Raw genomic sequence first — 26971 nt, forward strand, 5'->3', positions numbered from 1 at the left:
CTCTTGCATATCGAATAAGTTGAGATATATAAACACCATATGCAGGTGATAATGGAATACTGCTACATAAATATGGGAAATTGACGATGGAGAAGCTGAAATCATCCTGTTTGTCATACAGTTGAGTTGTCAGTTTGTCGTTAATGTCTACTTTCAATAAAATATCTAAGTATGAAGCAGAAGTGGATGACTCTGTGATGTCCTTTATTTCGAGCTCACAGTGATATATCAAATCGACATATGAATGAAAGCTATTATTGTTAATAGACAAAACGTCATCGATATATCTAAATGTCGAATTGAAGGCCACAACGAGATATTTTTTTTCTTCTCGCGTAGAAGTTTTTGAATAAATTCTGCTTCATATGAATATAGAAACAAGTCAGCTAACAAAGGAGCACAATTCGTGCCCATGGGAATTCCAACAGACTGTTGGAAAACCTGATCACCAAAGACCACAAAGATGTTGTTAATGAGGAACTCTACCATATTTTTTATTTCAACTTCATAGTACTTGTGCGTGGAATCAGAGTGGTGTTTAACAAAGCAAGTTTTTAAATGACTGATCACTAGATATGAATATTTCCGTTTTCCGTTTTTGTATGTTTGTATTTGTAAATCAGATTCTTATATCTCGTATCGAATCATTTGAGAGACATATAACACCATTTGAATGTTGCTACATAAAACTGGAAAATTGACAATAAAAAACCAAAGTCATCCTGTATATCATAAACATATGTTGTTAATTTGCTGTTAACACCAACTGGTATTCGATAAAATATCAATGTATGCAAAAGATGTGAAATAGTCCGTGATGCCTAATATCAAGTTCATTGGGACATATCCAATCAAAACGTAAATGAAAGTGAGTATTGTTAATATAGTTAAAACGTTTTTTAAAAATAAGATTCTATTAAATTTTCACTTCACAGATATACCACTGTTGCATACATATGATGAATAGGTTACAAGGGTATTTTCACACAACAAAACCTATCTAAATGTGGATTTGAAAGTCACAGCACGACATTCTCATGTAGAATCAGTTGAATAGATTCTGCATCATACAAATATAAAACAGACTGTTACAAGACATAATCAACAAACACTGCATTTATGTTGTCAAAGAGGAACTCTATCATCTTTACCATAAACACAAAAATGGATATTTCCGTGTTTTATTTTATTGAACAAACAGCTGTCTATATTGTCAAAAAGCCTTGTTAATATGTTGAATTAAACTTTTATATAAATAATGTACAATTACTAACACCATGGATTTGATTTATAAACGTATTGCAGTTAAATACAAGAAACGTACATATACATGTAACAGCATACCCACCGATTGATACAAGGTGGATTTGGGTATGGATATTGATTTTCATTGGTTATACAATTAAACACTTTTTCCCAAGTCTCGTGAAGTTATACATAAATAAACCTAGTTCCCCATGTAAATTGTGATCGCTTCTTGCACAATATTGAAGATATATAAGAATTGGATTCGTTAAGGGACACAAGATGTGGATAATTTTAGATAAGCAAACACACAGACTTTGTCACTGTCCTAGCTATGTCGAACACAATATAAAATGTTAACACAGTAACGCATCATGAAGCAATCCATCACCGATGCAATATAAAAATCGCTGCCGACGTTTTCTTAAGGGATGAAAAGTCAGCATCATCAAGCATTTTAGTTTGCATAAATATTTTCTTCTCTCTGTGTTGTTTCCGGCTTCATGGTTTTCGTTGAAAATCGATTCAGGATTTGATAGCAATCCTCGTACATTTTCTGCAAATACATGTTTTAACTTTAATAGATGAGAAAAAGTGAAGATAATGAATCTTAAAAACCATAGAGAAAACAAAAAGGAGTAGAAGGTCACATGTCTTAAAAACACCAGAATAAGGATGATGTATCTAGTGCAAGTTCTCTCTCTTGAAATCTATTTTTGTAGTTCAATAAATAAAGCAAATGTTTCACATTCTTCAAAATTACTCGATATACAGTATTTCAATCGAAAATAGTTGATGTTATAGAGGACAGACTGGATTTTTGTAATATTTTCACTCGTGAAGATTAACGAAAATTCCTGTCTTACAAGTGAAATAACTTTCATATCCAACTACAGAGCATGAACTTTTCTGTTTATTATAATTATTTTCTTTGTTTGGTTTTACAAAACGTTCATTTCAAATTTTAAAGGATATTTAGTAATACACATCTTAACGTTACAATCAGATGTTATTTTCACACTGTGAACATCAATGAATAAATTGTAGTATTTCACTGTTGAAAATGTAATAAAATTGTGTAATATGATGCGAAACACAAATTCAATCTTCGTTAAAATAAAAACACGACTTATACAGGAAATACAATTATTTTACTTATGTTTTTATCATGAATCAAAACTAAACATATTTGTCTAGTTGGAAATAAACCTTGAACCCCTAAGAAAATATCTGAAGTACTTACAAATGTCAGCATTGGGGATGACTGTAAACTCAATAGATATCTGGCGAGGAAGCACACATCTGTCTCCCCGTCGTACATCAGCTGATACAGACAATTCAGAATGAGTACCGTCATCATCACTTCAGGACTGTGCTCCCTGAAATATAGATCGCCCAACTGTAGTTTAAAATCATAATTATTATATTCACTTCGTCACAGGTATTGTCAATGGGCAATGGTGGTCGGGAAAATGAAGATAACGAACAGTGTTGCATGTGTTAAAGTATCTACTCATTGATAATTTGATATATTGATTTTCATTTGATTGATGCAAGAATACATGGTATTGCATGTACATAACAAATTCATGATTCCTTAGTGATATTTGTAACTTATTTTGTATATTGTACCATGACGATAATTTATACGACTGTTATTTATGCAGATTTAAGTGTGTTCAGAATTAGAGCCAAATGAAATTATACTACAGAAAGATTTTGTAGAAAGAGAAAGGTAGGTTACGGACAAACTTCCCACCCCCTGATTAGTCATCATGGTCAAACCTGTAGATTGTTACTTAGAAATCCAGGTGATGTACATTTTATCTCAAATAGATATTATTTGATCATATGGCACATTCTAAGTTTACAGGAAGGTCACACAGGTAATGACATTTCCGAATTGTATCATGTTTACCCGAAAATAAAAAAAAAATTGAAGCATATGTCACTATACAAAAAATACAGCCTTTCTTCGAAACTTCCATATTTTGCAAACCAGCATCAGGTGTAACTGTGTTATAAAACATGGTGCATGGCAAACATAATATGCTGCGTGTTTTCAAATGCAAAATGTATGTTAAACAAAAAGACAACGAATTATATTGTTCTTCTAAAACCTTATATCTGCTCAAATCTGTACAACGTTTTTGGTTTAGTAACTTGCATTTATGACCCTGATCAAATATTTTTCATTTTTATCTAGGTCTCATTTTGAAATAAACTTTGACTACCTCACAAGAGTCTGTGTGTTATGTGTGATATATGTAGATTTAATTGATATCAATATGAAAATTGTATGAGTCTATTTTGGTGCAAATGGGACCTTTCTAGGGCTCCTTAATTAAGCTACACATATACATAATTGAATTTAATCATTGATTGACATATTACAGTACCACGATCAGGAATTCTTAAATACAATGAAACCAAACCTGTGAATTATCATGATAGGTTTCTCTCTGTCTAATGCCATGCTTGTAATGGCATCTATGATATCCGGTAGTTGTGACGTGTTGGAGTAGACGGATTCGTCTGATATCATAGGCTGGATGATTCGGACTTCCAATTCTTCATCATTACCATGCTATACATATCAAAAGCGCACTGATTTATATAGGAAATTCAGAAAGGATGCTTTTGTTGAGATAGCACATTACACGTTTATAATATAATGCTGAATGCACAGTCGAAATAAGCATCTAGAATATATGTGCTCTGAATATACATTATATTATGTATAACATATGTCATAATGGTAAATATCATTGGTGCAGAAAAAGAAATATTTGAAACAGCGAAACAAATATGTATAATATGAAGAGTATAGTTTTTTTGTCTCCTGAAATTATGTTAATTATTCGGTTATATCCCTATTATACCGCTGTTTCAGGATTTTGTTTGTTGGTTTTCGAATCTGTTTTGAGATATTGTTACCCTTTCTCAGGTCTTTATACCCACAATATACCTTAATAAACTTTATTTAAGTCAAGTAATTCAATTTGATAAATTAAGTGATGCGTTCAGTGACCAATCACGTGTCTGTACCTGTATTGCAATCCCTGTAGTAGAAATCTTCCTCCCCACACTGTCCACTCTGCTTTTAGCCTTCTTCACCACATATCTACCGATCACAATATTTTGTCCTTCCGGGATCCATTGCTCAGTCTTTAAAAAAGAACATTAGCATCATTACTTATTGTTTATATATTTGTTATTCTATGCCCCATTCTAGTTTTTGTCACTCATGAAGAGAGGCCAGCATAAGATATTGCTGTTTAGTTATTTATTATGCATTCACATTTACAGACTGTGCTTATATCAAATACAACACGTCAATGTGTAAAGTATAGTGATCAGAATTGTATGAAGTATACTTTGACCTCCCGTTAATTTGTAATGCATTTAAATGTCAGATTAGGATAAATGTTCTAAACGAGTGTTCTGACATACGTGTGAGTCCATCCATGCATTACACTTACTCTCAGAGAATATGAAATTAACAAAACAAGCAGTGGTCAATCTCGACAATCCTATAAAGAGTACAACACTGGGTATGGCAAACAAAATCCCCTCCACACACACCCACACACCAGAGGTGGGACCAGGTGCTTAAGATGAGTTCATATTCCCTCTGTTGATTGGTTACAACAGACGTGGGCCCTATATATTGTTCAGGTAAACAAAGTAATAAGTAGTCTAATTAAGTACATGTAAAGAACGTCCCAACAATTGGTATGAAACAAAGCCGACAACACTCGGCCTTGTGACATGGTATTTATGCAAATTAGGTCATTATAATGAGCTTAGAGTTTCTAAATTGCTGACTTTTGCATGAGAGACCAAACCCCTACAACATCAACTTATTTATCAGCCAATCTATTAATTGAGATAATTAATAAGAACAAACGGTATATGAACTTTGTAGAATTAGTCATTTTGGTTGGTTGGTTGTGTTGTGCACTTGATTGAACTGGATAGTTCTAAAAAGTGATGTTTATTTCATTGAAACCTGTTCTAGAATCCGTATTATTTTTAGTAGAAATATTACGTAATGGTTGCAACATTTCCTTTGAAGTTTGTACCGGAACATTCATTCCTATTATATATACACTGAACTTCTTTTGATAAAAAAAACAACAAACTCTGGTTAGACACTTTCAGTTCATTTGGATTTTTATGCTGGGAACTACGATTTTGGAAGTAATATTTGTGTGTGTGTGTAGATGCTGTTTCGGAGATATTGTTCTATTTATCACATTTATAGTTATTATCTTGCTATTGTTCCAATTTTCTGTTAATTATTAATTGTAAATAGATGTTTTTAATTGTTTAATTGCCTCTTGTAAGTACATCCTGCTGGGTTATATTAAGGGTTTGTTCTGATCCATAACTTTTGCATATTTTTAAACGTCCCGCTCGATCGAGATCGAATTGTCTACTCATATAGAGACGTTAGCATTGTCAGTTGAAAGCCACAAAAGTTAGGCCTATGTTCGACGCTTAAAGCCTTTGAACAGTAAGGGATTTTGATCGTGCCACATCTGCTGTGACATGGGTCCTTGGTTTTTGCAGTCTCATCCGAAGGACCACCCCATGTAGTCGCCTTTTACGACAAACAAGCGATATTGAGTACCCAGTTTAACTGTAATCCCCACGAGTCATTTCGGTCCACACTAGGATATCAACATACAATTAATAGCAAACCCCAATACTGTTCCATTTCACAACCCTTACATTCTTATATGTATCCATTTTGAATCGTCCTTGTTTGAATTGCGTAAAATATGTCACCATTCAAAAGAAAATATATATATTATGTTAAGATGATGAAAAGTAAATGAATTGAACGTTACTGGCCGATTATTATTCCTTTTGTAGTAAAGAAACGATTTTGAAGGTTCAAATAAAATACAAAGCCAGCGACCTCCATCTGTCAACATATGTCTTTGTTCCAGCTTTTATGACCTTACATATAATTATTATGCTTTAAAATTCTGTAAGAAACACATTATTCCTGAACATGTATGCTGAATGACGGGCTATTCTTTTTGTTAGTTTTTTTTTTTTTATATTTCTTTATTTTATAATTCTTATCTTTTATACTTACCGTTGACTGCTCATCCGAGGAATCTATAGTAACAATGACGGATGGAGAGATATCCATTAACACAGACATAAACTGTGTTAATTCCTTCGGAATAGGATGACGAGACACTAGAATGCCTTCTTCCAACCATGGAGACTTAAATATAGCATGTAACAATCATGAAAGGTTGAGATAACGAACAGTGATCAATCTCATAACTCCTATAAACAATACAACATAGATAGTTGGGAAACACGGACCCATGAACAATTTCCACGGAGACTAAAACTAATAGGTTAGAATCATCTAATTACCACAAAGGCTAACATTAGCAAGTTAGAATCATCTTTTTATCACGAAGACTGATAATATCATGTTAGAATCATCTAATTACCACAGACGCAACACATATCATGTTAGAATCATCTAATTACCACAGACGCAACACATATCATGTTAGAATCATCTAATTACCACATATATTCAAAATAGCACGTTAGAACAATCTAAGTATAAATCACTACATTCAAGATGACTATATCTATATTAGGCAAAATTCGTACATTATATTAACTCACCGGAAAGTCTGCAACTATCAAGGAATCTCCATCCAGATTTTCCTTATCTGAAATATAAAAGACGGTATGTTTTGGTCATCTGTGATATGTCGATAAGGCTTTTCCGAGGTGCACGTGTACTTATATTCGAGTGTATCACAGACCAATTCCGATAGGTCTATCGGAACTAATTTCATTATTGACTAATTGTGAATTTAGCTGCTATATGAATCTGCAGTAAAACTGTATTACAAAAAGTTCTCGAATGACATTTTTGAACAGTAAAAAAAAATTACAGTAGATGTTTAAAACAATATTTGAATTTCCAAATGTATTTGCCTTTAATATCTCTACAAATTGAAATAAAAGTTAATTTCTCGTGAATGAACACCAGTTGTGAATACTGTGCGTATGAATTTTGATAAGTATAGTACTCAGTCATAACGGCTGGAAATTCCAACAGAAATGGAAGACAAATGTGAATACAATAATACATTAAAAAGACAAGTTTTAACACACAACACGCTTTATGAAGTATGCCGAAATGAAGCGTAGCAATTTACATCCTCATGCATTAAAAACAATAGGATTTATTTTTCAAGTGTTTTCATAGTAAAATTTATACAATTCACCTTGCATGCAATTGTCATTAAGAAACTGTAGGCACTGTGTATTAGTGCAATAAATGAAATGGGATGAAAAAAAAACATGAAACCAAATAATTAAATAAAGCAATCATTTTATTGGTTTATAATACGCATAACCATACAATTCTGATGTAGTATCTGCTGAACTCTGCCTTCGGTTTCAGCCAATCAAAACCTGTCCTGTTCTGTGTACATACGAATAAAGCCTTATCGAAAGGCATTAATGGTATAAATAAATTAGCAATATTTAAATAGTTATGTTTTATTCCGAAAGGCAGCAGGTTTTTATATTCATTGACGCAATAACAAGGGTATTAAAGGTTACAGAAAGTGATGATAATAATAAAATGTTACCATGTGGAACATTGTCAGTCTCATACTCTCTTTGATGTTGAATGTAATTCGTTAATTCCTGAAAAGAGAATCATATACTTGTAAAAAGCTTTTAACGGAATTCACATTCCAGCTGAATGCACTTCTACATTAAGGAAACACCGCTAAGATATGACGACTGACCGTGTACTCTTCCTGCAGTGCTTGTTTCTCTTTGATGTGATTTGGCAATGTATCTGCTTTGACCTCGTGGCGAGGGAAGTTGAAGAATTCGTTCAAACACTTATAGACAGTGATATACTGACCCTTCAAGATAAACAAAATCAGAAAAAATAGGTTTGACAAACACTGAGCTCAGGGAAGGTAGATAAATCTTGAAGGCTTTTCATATCTTGTAAGTTGTATTTGTTGTTCAAAAGTTGAAATATATTACTCCTCCCAATAACGTTATATGGTTATTTTCTCCCTGTTTAAGACCTAATTGAAAAATCAATGGGAACACATTATATTCCATATCATAAATCATATTAATTTTCATGATACAAGATATATTACTTTTGATTTTCATCATTTAAAAAAATACTTTGTAGCAAGTGTCGTTAAATATATTAAGAAGGCCTATCTGTTTTGATGACATACAGATGTTTGGATCATATGCATCCTTTCCTTCCTCATGGTGCTGACGTATTTGGTGATATTGACAGTTCCCGTCTTCAGGCCGTATTGTACCTGGGCGTCTATAGCTATAAAGGTACCAGTCCTACCGACGCCAGCACTGTAAAATAACTCGTTTTTTATATTTGGGAAGAAATTAGTGATATAATGAGGAATATTGTTCACCTGCTGGTCCTATGTATGTTTTGGTGCGAAATAAGTTGCTGTTCATATCATGTATTGCTTTAAAGTAGTTTCTGAAAACAAAACCAACTCTTTTGTGATGGAGATACATATTCTATTGAACGTTTAGGCTGATTCAGTCTCGTTTAAAATCTCCAAATCGTAAATTGTATGGTTGTTATAATGATATGATTTGCAAATACAAATCACCACTATGTTAAATACTATTTGACATGTTTCACACTGATTGTTAGGCTGTTTTTGTCAAACAGATTTTGACTATATGTACGCATTACTGTTTTTACTTGATCAATATGTGGAGCGCATGGCAGATGTGACCGGTCAACAAGAGATGCTTATTCTGCCTAAGTACCCAATTGCACCCATGCTATGTCTAGGGAACAGTATTTCGGCCCTTCTCTTGTTTTTATATATATTGTGGGATTTCTAAACTGATCACTATTCATTATATTAGCCTGTTCATGTGTAATATTTATCATTCATGTCCTATTCGACACGATTAATACGTTTGATAAAAAGAAACGATTTTCGGATATTGTTGAAGGTATTCCATTCAGAAATATAAGCTTCACGAATTTGTGTTCCCCTGTAGTTGGGCGTTAGGATAACGGCTTGTAATAATCCTTTAAGGAATAAATGAACGCAGTGATAGGCTTTTGTTTAATCCTACAACTTGCATGCAATACAAATAATTTTCAAACCAAAGCAGATCTATTTTACATTTTAGAAGAATTGTCTCAGCAGTTGTATTCATTCACTGTTTAACACAGATCATTAGACCTGCACGAGGCTATATTGGAGCATTGGCATCATTTTAGTTTATTGGGATCTCTTGGATCAGAAATGAAGTTAGCTGCAAAATAAACTGGGACTCACAGAGAACCATTGAGTGGGGGTTTTATATGAATTCCAGATATCAAAAACATGCATATCTACGCCATATCTTCTTATTACTATGCAAGGTGAAGATAACGAACAGTGATCAATCTCATAACTCCTACAAGCAATACAAAATAGATAGTTAGACAAACACGGACCCCTGGACACACCAGAGGTGAGATCAGGTGCCTAGGAGGAGTAAGCATCCCCTGTTGACCGGTCACACCCGCCGTGAGCCCCATATCCTGATCAGGTAAACGGAGTTATCCGCAGTCAAATCAGTGTGCCAAGAACGGCTTAACAATCGGTATGAAAAACGTACGACAGCATTTGACCCAATGCGAGGTTGTATTGACGAACTAGATCGTTATAACGACCATAGAATTTGCGAAATGCTGACTTCAATCGAGACTGTTGAAATCCCTGTACCATCAACTTGTTTGTCAGTAGCTTACCTCGATTTAAAAACTGACTATACCCAAAACAAGCTCTTGCATATCGAATCAGTTGAGATATATAAACACCATATGCAGGTTATAATGGAATATTGCTACATAAATGTGGGAAGTTGACGATGGAGAAGCTGACATCATCCCGTTTGTCATACAATTGAGTTGTCAGTTTGTCGTTAATGTCTACTTTCAATAAAATATCTAAGTATGCAGCAGAAGTGGACGACTCTGTGGTGTCCTTTATTTCGAGCTCACAGGGATATATCAAATCGACATATGAATGAAAGCTATCATTGTTAATAGACAAAACGTCATCGATATATCTAAAAGTCGAATTGAAGGTCACAGCGAGAGATTTTTTCTTCTCACGTAGAAGTTTTTGAATAAATTCTGCTTCATATGAATATAAAAACAGGTCAGCTAACAAAGGAGAATTGCTGATAATCAGGGGAGATAAGAAACTTCACAAGGACACGCATGTGTACGACATATATTGTATGTCTCATCGTTTATAAGAAATCAAGAAAGGGAAACACATGGTGTGCTTTTTCGAAATGCCAATGCCGCAAGCTAGCGAATGAGGTACGCCTCGAGACGTCCAAGACATATACCTAAATGGATAGACAGACAAGAATGTGTTTTAACCTTGGACTCAAATGTTACATTGAAATAGAATGAACATGAAACTTCCCGTTGTTGCATCCATTATCCAAATCAGTGTGACGAATCACAAGACATACACTTGTTCGTTACTATGGACGAACAACTCGATTGACAATACAAAACAGAGATTATTTTTCAAGCTGTCAACAAACTTCAAATAATAGTCACAAAATACTACCAATAGATCGAACATAGTGACCAAAGGATCCAGTTACGCTCGCGTTATTCTTGTAAAAACTTGTTGTTTTAGACTAAAAGATCTTAAAATGTAATTAAACAAATATACAAGCAGGTATGTGCTTCAGTACGACAATCCGAATGTAACGAAATCCTTAATAGACCAAGTTCTTTCATTGTATAATATCTGTCAACAACCAACACGTGTAAATACTAAACAGAGATGAAATCTGTGTCTACGTTCCTGCTTCAGGATCGACAAATCTTACATACCTACAGTGAACCACTAGGGGTTTCTTTGTATTGTCTGTCAATATCTGATCCCTGACTTTGAAATAAAACGAGAGGAGCTGTGACGTAGATGGAACTCCGTGGTCAGGCCAGCCAGTAAAATGAAAGTGATTCAACACTCGAGGATGAGCAGTTTTGCCCTGTATGAAAAAGAATTAAAACCTACACATATGCAATGCATTATACAATATTTGTAATTTAAAGAACATTTTATGAAAATTATTTATTTCCATAAATTTAGATATTGCATTGTGGGATTCGTCCTATAGTTGAAATATAACTCTCTCTGGATGTTAATTTTTTTGGAGGATGTGAATTCGTGGGTTAGATTGATTGATTGTATCTTGCTTAACGTCTCGCTCGAGAATTTTTCACTCATATGGAGACGTCACCAAGACCGGTGAAGGGCTTCAATTTTAGGTCTATGATCAGCGCTTACGGCCATTGAGCAGTGAGGGTTCTCTAGCGTGCCACATCTACTGTGACACATGTCATCCTTTTTAAGGTCATCTCCGAGGACTCGTGACATTCACACCTGATGCCGAGCGTTTGGCGATGGAACTGTCACTACCTGTGTGTTTTTTTATCGACTTAAGTCTGTCGCGGCCGGGATTCGAACCCCGGCCTCCCGCATGCGGGGCGAACGCTCTTTTTTTTTTTTTTTCTCTTTTATTTGGCGAACGCTCTAACCTCTCGGCCACCGCGGCGGTAAGACGATCCAACGAAATCAATGAAGTTTACTGATTTTATGATATTAAAGGAATTATTTAATGACTAAACTGAGCAACCACAAATATGATATGATAAAAATCACTACGATACCCTTGGAAAAAAGCATCGGTATGTAAATGATAGAATTGCTTATCTGAGTCTTCCATATCTTACGAATGGATATTGATGATATTCATGAAGAAAACCACGAGGTCCAAGAACATTTAATAATATTTAGCATCGGAACTTATCGGACTTGACTTAAACACGCCAGTGTATGCATACAAACATAACAATTACCGATGGATCCAGGAAATTTTCAAAGGAAGTTGCAAACCAAGTCCCCCCCCCCCCCCCCCCCCCCCCCAAAAAAAATAGGAGTGGGGGTTGAATACCCTAAAATGACCCAAAAAATAATAATAACCGTTTTCATTTCAATAATCTGCCACGAGTGAAGTTGCAACCCCCGTACCTCTGGATCCTCTCTAGACCCACAACTGAACTATGAATACACATATAGCTACATATATCTGCTCGAGTAATCATGCCCGTTACATACCTGGGTATTTTTTACTTCCATTCTTCTGATGGTATAGCATGCATACACTTTCTCCTGTGTGTTAGTAACGGCAAATTTACCATAGATAATGGTCCTTCCACGATTGGGCCAATACTGCTCACATTTTCGCTGTAATTGAAGAAAATAAATGTAAAAGTATTGAGATGAGCGTAATTTCCATATGATTTAGAAAAGATGCGATATCTGCAAAATATATACTTCATCGTATCGAAATAATTGTTTTGAAAATCAAGACTCATCAAGAACATACGGAAGCATATTAGGGCCGCAGCAGTATCTTTTTGTTTAGTTTGTAACAAATTATAACAAATTAATAATTTGTTATAACATCTTGATAATTTGTTATAACAGATTAATAATTTGTTATAACAGATTATTAATTTGTTATAACAGATTATTAATTTGTGATAGCAAATTAGTGATTTGTTATAACAAATTACTAATCTGTTATAGCAAATTACTAATCTGATATAACAGATTATTAATTTGTTATAACAAATTACTAATCTGTTATAACAAATTATTAATTTGTTATTTCAAATTGCTAATTTGTTATAACAGATTATCAATTTGTTATTTCAAGTTAATAAATTGCTATTTAAATTGAATTAATTTAACAAGAGACCCACATGCTTTATTGGTAACCTGAGGATTAATTAAAAGTATCACTACTGCAAAAGGCTATGAAATCGATACTAATTTTCCTGGTTACATATCTAAGCTACATATAATGTAAATTCTATTCACATTATATTTAGGTTTTGTAGATTAGCTCGGACTCAAGCCATCTTTAAGGCCCATGAATCTCTTGTTTTGCTTTATTGCCACTTTAGTTATACTGTGAATAATTGTAATTTAAAAAGCCTCCTAATACATGGTGCTAGATCTGATATTGAGCACATAACTTTCAGTTTGCAGGAAACCAATTTTGAAAATGCATGTATGTTGGAAAGCGGTAAATGCAGTAAGGTCGAAAGTCCCGAATAATGGTACCTTCATACTCACGGATCTTTCTTACGCATCCTTACGTATTCCACAAATTCGTAAAAGTACACGGATTGTTGCGATTTAGACACTTTAAAGAGCTGTTTCAGAACGTTTTAAGAGTATTTACGGGCCATTTACGGTTTATTACGAGTTCTTGCGATGCATTTACGGCACACATTTACGATTTGTTCCGGGTGAACACGGATAAATACGAGCAAATTACGACATTTTACGAGCTTTTTAGGGATTGGTACGAGTATATTACGGACATTTACGATTTACCTTAGCTTTTACGTGTAAATCACGACCTGTTAACGTGTTGAAAACGTGCTGTTACGAATAGTTAGGAGTTAGTTACGACTGTTTACGTTTTTGACTCAAAAGTGTTCGCAATTTGCTTTGTATCATCATTCGACAACTGACATTACTTATAACAGCATGTATGTATATTGTATGCAAGATGTGTAACTTCTTTGATGTCTTGATAACAACTGAAAGAAACTGTCAGATTTTGAGTCTTTTATACCTTTCCCTAATTGTAAAGTTTAAGTATGTACTCGAAAAGTAATCGTGTCTATACGTAAAGTGCTAGTAATGACTCTGAACAATCCGTAAAGCGATTGTAACTCGACGTGAATGAAATCGTAAATATCACTTAGGTATTCGTGATATTCCGTAGGCAACTCATTAACTATCCGTAACATATCGTAAACTAACCGCAAAAATTCGTAAAAAAAAATTACGAGTGTTTTACGGATTCTTACGAGCAGTTTACGTGTTCTTGGGACCAGTTTACGATAATTACGGATTGTTACAAGTTATTTACGGAAAATGAAATCCGTTGACAATCGTGAATTTTTTTTTTGACATGTCAAAAAATTTGCCCCTACTTTTATGGATCCTTACAAGTGTGTGCGAGTTGTGACGAGTTATTAACGGATTCCGACGAGTGATTTACGAATGCTTGTGATTAACTACGAGTCGGAGATCCATAAGGACTCGTAAGAAAAACCCGTGAGTGTGAAGGTGGTATTACGATTTTTGAACGATTTCTCTTTTAATAGTCGATAAAATGACATCAAACTTATTTTGATAACTGTCTGTGACCTATTAAACAAGAATCATATAACTTTTTCTGGGAATTATATAAAGAAGATATTGAACCAGCGTTTTCCGATAGCAAAAAGCGGTAAATCTAGTACGTTTTATACTAGAACTCAGTCTGATTCAATATTGTCGATAATGCTAAAACGCAGACTCTCGGTAGATCACAAGATGGGGGGGGGGGGGGGGGGGGGAAACTTGGTTTGCAACTTCCTTTGAAAATTTCCTGGATCCATCGGTAATTGTTATGTTTGTATGCATACACTGGCGTGTTTAAGTCAAGACCGTTGTATTTACTTCTTCATACCGCGTACAATGTTTAGGGGGGGGGGGGGGGGGGGGGGGGGGGGGGGGGGGGGGGTGGTAGTGGAGAAGTCTGCCTTAATAAGATTACTAGTAGGATAATATGTTATGATTTTTTTTTCAAATTATGATTTTACAGTTTATTTAATTTCGTTTTTTTTTTTTTTTATATATATTGTACGCAAAATAATTCTACGCCGCAAATCGAAGGTTATCATAAGGGGTGGATCTGATTCAGGAAATGCATTCGATTTCCCGAGCCAACCTGAATACAAATTCTTTATATCTTTAATGTCTGATGTGTTTATCTGTTAGAATGGAACCAACCTCCGAGCCCCACACATGTTTTGCAACTTTGAGTTTGTTGCTATTTTAAATGACTTACTCGAGGAAATATTTGGATTTGCAATGTTTGGAAACCTGTGATCTACATGCATTCAACGGCAGTGTTAGGAGATAATGGCTAGGCTGTAATGTATTAATAAGCGAATCCATACCGTAAAATGTAAATGTTTGTATTTGGGTGCTTTGTATACTCTTTACCGGAAGTATATATACCGTCCCACATGAACGATAACTCCTACATACAAACACATTACGAAAAGAGGCAATATGGTCCTATTGAAGCCAACGAATTCAGACCGGACGGGATTTCTTGGCATGAATTTTTCAATCCATTTTGATATATACACTATAAATAATGTGCTTCTTTTTAATATTCGGTTGTTGAAGCATATTCGTTATTGAATTAATTGAAAAAAAAAATTAAAATTCAATTATTATTTTGATGTAGTGTAGACTACTAATGCATACGAAGTGTGATTTAAAGTAATCATAGATAATTTATATGTAATTTATCGAAGAGAAACGACAAATTTTAATATTATCATTCCATCATCAAGACGATTAAAGACTAAAAACTATCATAATTCCCTTTTCTTTCTTAATTAAAATGACAAAATATTGTAAAAGCACACTTTTGGGGTTACATTATTTACTTTAGGGAGTATAGTTTCCTTACTTTCGGAGTTTAGATTTTTATTCAAAATAACATGACTGGGTGAATGGGGAACATTCGCGTGGCCAGATCTGGACAACAGAATCAATGGTTAAAGTTATAATTATGACTAATTATCGACAGACATCCTCAACTATCGTTTTACATGTACGCGTACGCTGTTTATGTACGAATTTACCGAACTAATGGACCTACACTTGTTCCGATTAAAACAATATCACGATTACAAAATACAGAGTTTTATTATTCTGTGTTGTGGAAATAATGATAGAAACATAAATCGTAGTCTTAATCAATATTTTGTGCATGAATAGGATTACTTAAAACCCAATATTTACAAAGGGGGCTGTGGAAATCGGTCAGTGTCTTCGACTGTGTTTGGGTTCCGACATTTATAAAACGTACTGGATTTACTGCTTTTTGGCAGGTGAAAACTCTGGTTTGGTACTTTTGAAGAATAATTCTCAGAAAAAGTTTATGTTTGTTATGTACCTAGGTTACAAACAGTAACCTCTGCACATTATGTGTTATTACATACAGCATTAAGAGAGAAATCTCGAAAAAAAAAATCGCTATCCGGGACTTTCGGCTTTCGGCCGTACTACATTTACCGCTTACCATGCATGTTCTTGATTGAAAAGTTTTTGTACAGGTGGTATTTCACATTTTTTCTTTAAAAATATTTATAAATAAATATGCCTCCCCTTCTCAGAAAGGGGACATATTGTTTTAGTGTGAATTCGTCATCTTCTTGCGTTTCTCTTACTAAGTTTGTCCGGGCCATAGCTTTTTTGTCGTTGATATTGATAATCTGTTAAATTTGTTATAACAGATTAATAATTTGCTATAACAGATTAGTAATTTGTTATAACAAATTGATTATTACAGATTCTTTATTTGTTATAATAGATTAGTAATTTGTTATAACAAATTTGTAATTTGTAATTTGTTATGACAAATTTGTAATCTGTTACAACAAATTACTAATTTTTTATACATGTAACAAACTAAAAAAAAATAGATACTGCTACGGCCCTAATATGCTTCCGTAAGAACACAGTGAACTTGACAGTTACATTTCGCTACTAAATATGATGAAAACTGTATTATGTAAAATTGATATATTTCTGTGTAGCTTACCCACATTTTTGTTGCATAATATCCTTATGTATATATAAGAAAGGATACATACCTATTACCTCTCAGTGCTGTTTCATAGTGAAATTTGTTTGGAAAATATTTTAGGAAATTGCATAATTTCATCATAGACTTTACACGACTCTGGGGATGAATTACAACCTTAGTCAAGTGAAATTAAATGTACACATTAAACTTAAATTAGATTTGATAAAGTATCACACAGACCTACTTGACTTCCCTTGTGTGTAGACATACATATATTGCTATGAAACCTACCTCTATCTTATTTAAATGGGGTATATGGTACCCGGTGTTAATGGAAAGGGACTGATAAGGTATTTTGTTTATAAAGATACATAAAATTAATTGGTTTTAAATATTAATATAATTTATGTTTAAAATCCACCTAAATGATTTGAATGGTTTCTTTTCATTTCAAACTGCAGTCACTGAGAGATAAAATAGTAAAATAATGGGGAAAATACCAAGATACACTAGATACTAAAACTACTTACTAACCTTGAAATCTAAGAAAGTGAGATCAATTTCGCTTCATACCTTTCGACCCTCTGTGATGCCCGTCAGCATGACAACAGTGGTCACCTGTTCCTGCCATATCATGCGCCAGAAGTCCTTAACGGTCGTTGGTTTGGGCCCTGATTATTGGAATTACATATTACATTCAAATCCCCTTGATCAGTTGATTGAAGTTGAGATCAGAAACAATTTAGATCTAATACGAAATACTTAATTTGTGTCATTTTTCTCTTATTTTGAAGTCAGATTACCTCACAGAAAAAAATCATCAAGCACACAGTAGTGTGTAATTTGATTTCTAAATTTTCCTCGACGTGTATTTTATGGGTTCTTAATTATAGTCGCTCTTGCATGATGTTATATTTTGTTTAGAAATTCTTTTATGGTGCCAAAAACACTTCCTTCCTTCCTTCTTGGATACTGTTAGTGATTGTTATCACATCAGTGCCGCTATGGTATCCCTCCATGTCACACGGTCTTTGGCTATATTTTCGGCCTCCTGATATGTTAGGCCCGCAGTTGTAAAGTTTCTTGCCAAAACACTGATGGTCGTTATCTCACAACGGGATTTTAGTAATAATGATATAAATGTTTATATGACACTTATTCTTATTTTTTTATGGGAATCTGTATATATCGATAGTACAGCAGATTGAGATCAAACAATACATACCTTGACATGCTATGTATTCCCTCTCTCTGAACGAACTCTACAATGTAACATAAAAAATGAACAATGTAACACAAATCTCTTCTATGTAAGGCGCAGATAACGAACAGTGATCAATCACAAAACTCCTATAAGCAATACAAAATAGCGAGTTGTTCAAACACGGATCCCTGGATACACCAGAGGTGGGATCAGGTGTCCAGGAGGAGTAAGCACCCCCTGTTGACTGGTCACACCCGCCGTGAGCCCTTTATCTTGATCAGCTAAGCAGAGTAATTTGTAGTCAGAATCAGTGTGCCAGAAACGGCCTAACAAGCGATATGAAACAGGTTAGACAGCATTTGACCCAATGATACGCTGTATTTGCAAACTAAATCATTATAATGACCATAAAACATAATAACTCTAAAAGGAAAAGGTGAAGATAACGAACAGTTAAAACATTCTACAATATAACATGGAACTTCCTTCAATGTAACTCAAAAACTCTTCTCTGTAAATGTTACAAATCTTCTTTACTGAAGTTGATGTGAAATTCTTGTAATTTTGAAATCACCATTGAAATGTACATTACGTTATTGTGATATGTTAATTGGTCAATATAACATGACATTTAGCTAAATAGAGAAATATAATATTGAAAATTAATAACCATTGCAGCCAATCACAGATAAAACTATTATTCCTTCAGATAGCACTCGTAGAAATGCATCCAATTTAGCTTCAAACATACCATAAGATTAATTTTCCGTCAGATGGGTGTTTAAGTGATCACTGAAAATGGGGATTTTTCCCAAACGGGAAACTAATTGTTGTCAAACTCTAGAAAAAAGGCTTAGGCCCGCAGATGATGTGATGCCGACGCGAAAATGCATTTCACATTACCAATACTTACACTGATTATTATGATAATATATAACGGTTATTGTTTGATTGATTGATTCTTTATTGTTTAACGTCCCTATCGGATATTTTTCAGCCATTTGGAAACGTCACCATTGCCGTTGAAGGACTGGAAAATTTAGGCATATGCTCGGCACTTACGACATTTGAGCAGGAAGGGGTCTTTATCGTGCCACACCTGCTGTGAATCAGGGCCTCGATTTTTGCGGTGTCATCCAAAGGACCGCCCCATTTAGTCGCCTCTTACGACAAGCAAGAAGTACTGATGAATCATTCTAACGCGGACCCTCAAGGGGCAACGGTTATTGATTGATTGATTGATTGAAAGACGCTCGAGAATACTTCACTCATATGGAGACGTCACTAAGGAAGGTCTTCAAATTTTGGCCTATGCTCGGCACTTACGACCATTGAACAGTGAGAGTTCTTTAGCGTGCCACACCTACTGTGACACGGGCGTCCGTTTATAATGTCATCTCCGAGGACCCGTGACATTCACACATGATACCGAGCGTTTGGCAATGGAACTGTCACTATCTGTAACGACTTAGGTCTGTCACGGCCGGGATTTGAACCCAGGCCTTCCGCATGGGGAGCGAACGATCTAACCACTCGGTCACCGCGGCGATTAACGGTTATTGTAATGTAATGGTGATGGGTAATGATAATTATAACAGTCACTACGGTAAGGTAGTAGATAGGAATTTTTATACATAGACTACATCTGTCCTTGAGACTTAAATACCACAATTACACGTAACTACTAACAGTGAAAAATGAGGATTGTTAGAAGGTAATATAGAACACTTTTGATATACAGTGATAGCATTTCTTAAACAAGAGGCCCATGGGCCACATCGCTCACCTGAGTCACCTTGGCCCATATCTGAAGACTTTCCATATATATTTGCATGCAAAACCTTGGTCCCTGTTATGGCCCAAACTACCCTTTGCAAACTTGAATCTACACTATGTCAGAAAGCTTTCATGTAAATGTCAACTTCTTTGGCCCAATGGTTCTTGAGAAGAAGATTTTTAAAGCTTTTTCCTATATTTGTATGTAAAACTTTGACCCCCCTACTTGTGGTCCCATCCTACCCCCCAGGGGCCATGATTTGAACAAAGTTGAATCTGCACTATTTCAGAAAGTTTTCTTGTAAATATCAGCTTTTCTGACTCAGTGGTTATTGAGAAAAATATTTTTCCTATATATTTGTATGTAAAACTTTGATTCCCTATTGTGGCCCCATCCAACCCCCGGGGCCCATGATTTGAACAAACTTGAATCTGCATTATGTCAGGAAGCTTTCATGTAAATCTCAGGTTTTCTGGCTTAGTGGTTCTTGAGAAGAAGATTTTTTAAAAAGTTTTTCCCTATATATTTGTATGTAAAACTTTGATCCCCCCTTGGGGCCCCATCCCATCCCCGGGGGCCATGATTTGAACAAACTTGAATCTGCACTATGTCAGAAAGTTTTCTTGTAAAAATCAGCTTTTCTGGCTCAGTGTTTCTTGAGAAGAAGATTTTTCCTTTATATTTGTATGTAAAACTTTGATTCCCTATTGTGGCCCCATCCAACCCCCGGGGCCCATGATTTGAACAAACTTGAATCTGCATTATGCCAGGAAGCTTTCATGTAAATCTCAGGTTTTCTGGCTTAATGGTTCTTGAGAAGAAGATTTTTAAAGTTTACCCCTATATATTTGTGTGCAAAACTTTGATCCCCCCTTGGGGTCCCATCCTATCCCCGGGGGCCATGATTTGAACAAAGTTGAATCTGCACTATGTCAGAAAGTTTTCATGTAAAAATCAGCTTTTCTGACTCAGTGGTTCTTGAGAAAAAGATTTTTCCTATATATTTGTATGTAAAACTTTGATCCCCTATTTTGGCCCCATCCAACCCCCGGGGCCCATGATTTGAACAAACTTGAATCTGCATTATGTCAGGAAGCTTTCATGTAAATCGCAGCTTTTCTGGCTTAGTGGTTCTTGAGAAGAAGATTTTTAGAGTTTTCCCTATATATTTGTATTTAAAACTTTGATCCCCCTTGGAGCCCCATCCTACCACCGGGGGTCATGATTTGAACAAACTTGAATCTGCAATATGTCAGGAAGCTTTCAGGTAAATTTCAGCTCTTCTGGCCCAGTGGTTCTTGAGAAGAAGATTTTTAAATCACCCCACCCTATTTTTAAGATTATCTCCCCTTTGAAAGGGAGATGGCCCTTCATTTGAACAAACTTGAATCCCCTACACCTAAGGATGCTTTTTGGCGAGTTTGGTTGAAATTGGCCTGGTGGTTCATGAGAAGAAGATGAAAATGTGAAAAGTTTACAGACAGACAGTCAGACGGACGCCGGACAAAATGTGATCAGAAAAGCTCACTTGATCCTTCGACTCAGGTGAGCTAAAAAACAATAATATTCTGGAAAATGTGTTCTTTCGGGAGTGCATATCTGAAATATACATCCACTTGTAAAATGAGTTTCTTGTCTACAAGACTTGAACTACACACCAAGATACATGAATAAACCCTGGTAACTACACTTATGTGCAATATACCTACTTATATCGTGTGTACAGTTAGATAAATACATTTACATGGATAACACTTCTGTATACATTTGTATGAATATTTTAAGATGAACAATACTAGTGTATATATCTGAGCACTGTATAAATACATACAATTATATGACTATTTTATAGTAAATACGGTGGAATCATTTTAATTCGTGGGGGCATTGTTTGTGGGTAAGCAAAATTTTGCTGGTACGTGGGGACGTAATTTCGTGTGTAAGCAATACGGTGTCACTATAGGCGAGATAACTCTATTTGGTTTAAGAAATGTTCGAGGACATGTACGTTCGTGGGTCACCCGTACCCACGAAATCAACGAACATCAATCCCTCACGAACATTGATGATGCCACAGTATTGCAACACCCAGATAAAAAGCCTTACACTTACATTTTAAGAAACGCAATGTTTGCAGATATTACGCACATCTAACCGTTATATAGGGAATGCTATATTTTAACACAAATGACTTACCGGAATAAAATTGGCGTTGATATAATCGTCTCCGTTCGGATCCTCTAATATTACTCTGGAGTGATCGTCTAAAAAATCGAAATTACATGTACTCATCTATTCTTGATTGATTCAGTTCAAACTTGAAATATTCATTTACTTGCTATAAATACGAGCAATGTTGTGTATCATTTATCATAATGTGTGTTGATACCATACCGCATCCCATGTAAAATTCCTCTTAGTTACATGACAATTTACAGTCTGATATAAGATATAGAGAGAGAGAGAGGGGAGGTGGAGGGGGGGGGGTGCGTTCAGAAAATTCTAAGACTAGCTGTATATATATCTATCTTAAATCCTAAATGGATTTCCATTCACTTTTTATCAATGCGGAAACATATACACACTGAATACCAAAAAAATATGAAAAATTAACAATCTAACATAAACTATGTTAAGGTAATTCCACCCGTCTAGTATTATAGGTTCAGTCTTATATTTGATTGTTTACTCTTCAAGTAATATATCTTAGTAACAAATAAAATGATGTTGGGGTTGATATAATCATTCTGTTGGGGTACTAATATGTTTTCTTTATCAATTAACACACATACATGTATACTGTTATCAACGTTAGAAAATTTTTCTTAAAAAGCATTATCAAAATTTTACAAGAACTGGTTAAAATTATAGGCCAGTAATAGTATTCAAAATAATTTCATGAAACTGTTTCTCTAAAAAATAGTCAATATGTTTGTGAAAAATAATGGCAAGTTATGGCAAAATGAACTTTATAAATAGTTTAATGAAACAGAGTTATTGCCCTTGGATTCAAGATTTTTAAATAACTAATTGATTATTGATATATAACTTAGATTTTTGAAATATGTTATGGTTAACAAAATTTTTTACAATGGCTATTGAAAAAGATTCCGACAAAATTTATGTTCCTGTCATGCATAAATCTGATTAAATCATTGACTTTGTGAAATCTTATGACGTCTGAGGAGGGTGGAACTACGTTAAACAATGTAATATTTTTTAAATTTCTATAACGTGTTTAATTATTCTCAAAATAAATTTTATTGATAAATCTTGTATAATTTTAATTTGACGAATCTATACTTTAAACCTGTATTGATCACACTGTGCTTATGGATATAAGTCAATTCATATCACTTGTCATATATCTAGTGATTTTCATAATACACGTAGAAATCGAAGTAAATTGTAAGAAATAACTCATTCCTTAAAATCGCCACATCATATCATATCTTGTGAACCCATTACGGTAATGTAAAGAGATCATTCATGGTTATGTGATGACTAATTTCTCCTTGATTTTCACGACTGAAACTTTTGGTAGGCGGGGCTCTCTACGAATTGCGTCGGAATACATGGAGTTGATCAACAGGTTAAATACAAAACTAGATATCATTGTGATGGCACGAATTACGAAAGGGCTCCCCATTTTGACATTATTTGATAGGTTAACGGTCCATAACTTTTCAAAGATAGGTAGCATAAACCAAATTCAAACTTCATCTGTATTGCTAAAAGTTTATTATTATTTTTTAATTCAATAGCTGCAGGGATTCTCAACGGAAGTCCGGAAAACTGTCACTGCAGGACATGACGCGTGAACACACACACAGGCTAATTACTGTATGACTTCCGTCTACGGACGACGACCTAACAGAAGAGCCATTATTCTAAACTTATTCTAGTTTTTAATTTGATTAGGTATGATAAACAAGTTGAAATCATATCACTTAAGTAGTTATCCTGCCATGTCAGTCACCATTGATCATGGATTAGTTCATTAGGCTTCTCTTTTGTTGGGGGATACTGCAGAACTGAACATCGTGTTAATGTCTTGTTGTAAATATCATGGATGACATAAATCAGCCGTACGTTATATCACCGTGCTGTCGATTTTACATATTCATATTAAAAATGTACATCCTGTACAGGTACATCTATTATATAGGGAACAGGTTATCATTCTTTACTTACACGGTAGGGTGTTTTTAAATCTGTTCTTTAGAATGTTTTTCTCTTGACTGCCGACCGTACAGCGAGTGATGTCTCCTTCAGGGAGGGCCTACAAAACAGATACAGTTTATATACACACTACCGCTTCTTACATGCGAGAGAGAGAGAGAGAGAGAGAGAGAGAGAGAGAGAGAGAGAGAGATTTAATGTTAGGCAGAGATAAATAAACAAAGGAAGAGGGAATTTAAGAGAAAGAGAAAGGTAAAGATATATTTTCCGATCTGTATCGCTATCGGGAAACAACAATACGCACTACAAACACATTATATGCAAATTATATGCAAATTGCTGCAGGGAGGTAGCCACACAGGTGAAATGTAAACAAAGCTTTCACCATTAGAGGGTACATAGAGTTATCATACAAATGATCAAATGTGACTAGAGCGAAACTATTTAAACCTTTAAGGCTTGATGACTTAATTATTCTAAATTCACGTTTGTCGGTCATAAAACTGTTGATAATTCTAAACAATTTAAAACACGTATTTATATAACATAGCTCATGGCTTATGACCTCTAAAGAATGCTTTACCAAATTACTTTCGTGGATATATCACCACAGACCAAAGATCGCTCAAATACACAACATGTTTCTGGAATTTACGTGCATTTTTAAAAACCTTATCATTAGGACCTATCCATTGAAATATTCAATCTGAAATGTTATGCATACGTGACCTCTTTTGTGGGTAATGTTTCTTTTAAAAAAAATAATTGTGCTCCCTATCACAAAAATTCAGATCCCAGGGGAAATTAGTATCAAGTACTAATCGGGCTACCTTCTCTAAATAAAGCATTATCATTATTATTATTATTATTATTAATCTTTTAAAGCGAAAGTGCATATGTGCAAGGAAAATGTCAATGTTGAATTATCTTTTCATTCAAAAGATTAAAAACAAAAAACTAACAGTAATGCAATTTACATCAATAGCATTTCTTGTAAAACTTTTTTTTTTTTTTTTTATTAATTTACGACGATTAAGAAAAAAAGTTTAACAATTTATGTCAATGTTTCTTGTCGGTACGGATGTGGTTGATGAGTGGGTCATTGAACAATTAATAGCCTTTAAGTAAGTACCCAATGAATGATTATCCTACATATACATAGACAAAGACTCCTAAGTGTCTGAATAACTTATTTACGAACGCCCATTTCAGATAACATCGGTAAAGGAAAAAAGTGATTAAGCCCTACTTTAAATTCAGCCTTAAAGCTTTCATCGTTATTTTCATGCTTCCGCAATATGTAGCCATGCAGCTCCTGGACGGGGATTTCCCCTAAGTTTTCACTGAGTAGTTCGATGTCGCCGAGATCTCCTATTGAGCTGCCATTTGCGGTCTCGATTTCACTTTCAATGTCTTCTTCTTCCACTTCCTCCGGGTTGATAATGTAACTCACGTTGTAATAAACATTCGGCTGCTCTCCTGAAAAAAGGGGGACATGAAATAGATTTGATATTTGGTGGGTTTTTTTTTTGGGGGGGGGTGCAATTAAGTGTTGTGAACATAATAAGGAAATAAATTTACCTTAAGTTTTCTGAAATACCGTGTAAGTTTCCTACCTGTCGGAACAGATACATATGACGTGGATATAAATTGTTTTAGAAGAAAGTGCGTATTTTAATCTGACTAAATATTTGCTCTCCTGAAAAAAGGGGGACATGAAATAGATTTGATATTTGGTGGGTTTTTTTTTTGGGGGGGTTGCAATTAAGTGTTGTGAACATAATAAGGAAATAAATTTACCTTAAGTTTTCTGAAATACCGTGTAAGTTTCCTACCTGTCGGAACAGATACATATGACGTGGATATAAATTGTTTTAGAAGAAAGTGCGTATTTTAATCTGACTAAATATTTGCTCTGTGATGTTGTTTTACGTTCAATTTAAAAATTTCCACTTATTTGGAGGCACGAACAGCTTTAGTTACTGTACCACAAAATCAGACCTATGTTTGGCACTCGGGGTCGGAACAGTCTTTATCGTGCCAAAGTCTATCGTGACAGGGGGCCTCCGTTTGTAAGGCTATGTTCGAAAGACCTTTATATTTCACTTGACATTCGGGACGCTTGGCAAAGGAAGAGTTGTATCTTAAACGTTTCAAATTTAACTGGGCGAGGTGATAGGAAATCGAACACGGACTTCCTAGTTGTGAAACACCAAAACCACTAAACCACCATTACCGATCTCAGATTCGTGGTAAATAAATATGAATACGGTTATCTGAGTGTGAACGTACAAATAAGGAAAAACAGAAAAGGAAATCGTTTATCGTATATAGGATATTGATAACGCTGTTTTAAACACTTTTGTTAAGTATCTCTTTCCGCTTCAAGTGCTTCACACACCTTTCAGTATAAAGAACATAAAATGAAAATAGCTTCCTCAATAAACGGTTTGGTAAAATGAAAGTGAATACTATATTTTCCGCATGCCTTTGATTTCCTGCTTGACTTCTTCATGGTAATACAGAGGCTTCCTCTCTGTCATCGGCGTGACTTGAGGCTCTAGTCTGATTGCATCCTCCAGTTCTGTATCCTTCCGCCGTTTCCTATCAATTAGATGTATTGAAAGTTTACTTTTGGATGAATACATTCTAACTGGTCAAATATAACTCTTGTAATAATCAGAGTTTTTACATGACTAGTGTGCAAATATCCAATTCTGAATTTTAATGAGCCTATATTTCATTGCATTGTTGTAGAGACTTATACATATGATAAAATAAATGGGCGG

General features: G+C 34.7%; 2 protein-coding genes across 6 annotated transcripts in view; both read right to left on the reverse strand.

Annotated features, from left to right (window-relative positions):
- The window catches only part of LOC125662394 (uncharacterized), a 1158266-nt gene that overhangs the window by 848693 nt on the left and 282602 nt on the right, over nucleotides 1–26971 (reverse strand). The window lies entirely within an intron of this gene.
- Nucleotides 1–26971, reverse strand: part of LOC125663244 (receptor-type tyrosine-protein phosphatase U-like) — a 64436-nt gene that overhangs the window by 18245 nt on the left and 19220 nt on the right. For 4 of the 5 annotated variants that reach the window (XM_056146158.1, XM_056146161.1, XM_056146159.1 and 1 more), the window contains 17 exons: nucleotides 26671–26786; nucleotides 25432–25661; nucleotides 24195–24282; nucleotides 22197–22264; nucleotides 18245–18281; nucleotides 17593–17690; nucleotides 12462–12590; nucleotides 11174–11331; nucleotides 8511–8646; nucleotides 8055–8177; nucleotides 7893–7950; nucleotides 6913–6959; nucleotides 6356–6490; nucleotides 4294–4413; nucleotides 3681–3832; nucleotides 2489–2624; nucleotides 1144–1801 (listed from right to left, as the gene is read on the reverse strand). In XM_056146158.1, coding sequence (XP_056002133.1) covers nucleotides 1703–1801; nucleotides 2489–2624; nucleotides 3681–3832; nucleotides 4294–4413; nucleotides 6356–6490; nucleotides 6913–6959; nucleotides 7893–7950; nucleotides 8055–8177; nucleotides 8511–8646; nucleotides 11174–11331; nucleotides 12462–12590; nucleotides 17593–17690; nucleotides 18245–18281; nucleotides 22197–22264; nucleotides 24195–24282; nucleotides 25432–25661; nucleotides 26671–26786 — 1930 coding nt within the window. In that variant the 3' untranslated portion in view covers nucleotides 1144–1702. Of the gene's footprint in view, nucleotides 1–1143; nucleotides 1802–2488; nucleotides 2625–3680; nucleotides 3833–4293; nucleotides 4414–6355; nucleotides 6491–6912; nucleotides 6960–7892; nucleotides 7951–8054; nucleotides 8178–8510; nucleotides 8647–11173; nucleotides 11332–12461; nucleotides 12591–17592; nucleotides 17691–18244; nucleotides 18282–22196; nucleotides 22265–24194; nucleotides 24283–25431; nucleotides 25662–26670; nucleotides 26787–26971 lie in introns of those variants that run through there. The other variant, XM_056146163.1, reaches the window with a different exon arrangement.

Source organism: Ostrea edulis, chromosome 8 (assembly GCF_947568905.1).
Source record: "Ostrea edulis chromosome 8, xbOstEdul1.1, whole genome shotgun sequence".
In the NCBI taxonomy this organism is placed as follows: Eukaryota; Metazoa; Mollusca; class Bivalvia; order Ostreida; family Ostreidae; genus Ostrea; species Ostrea edulis.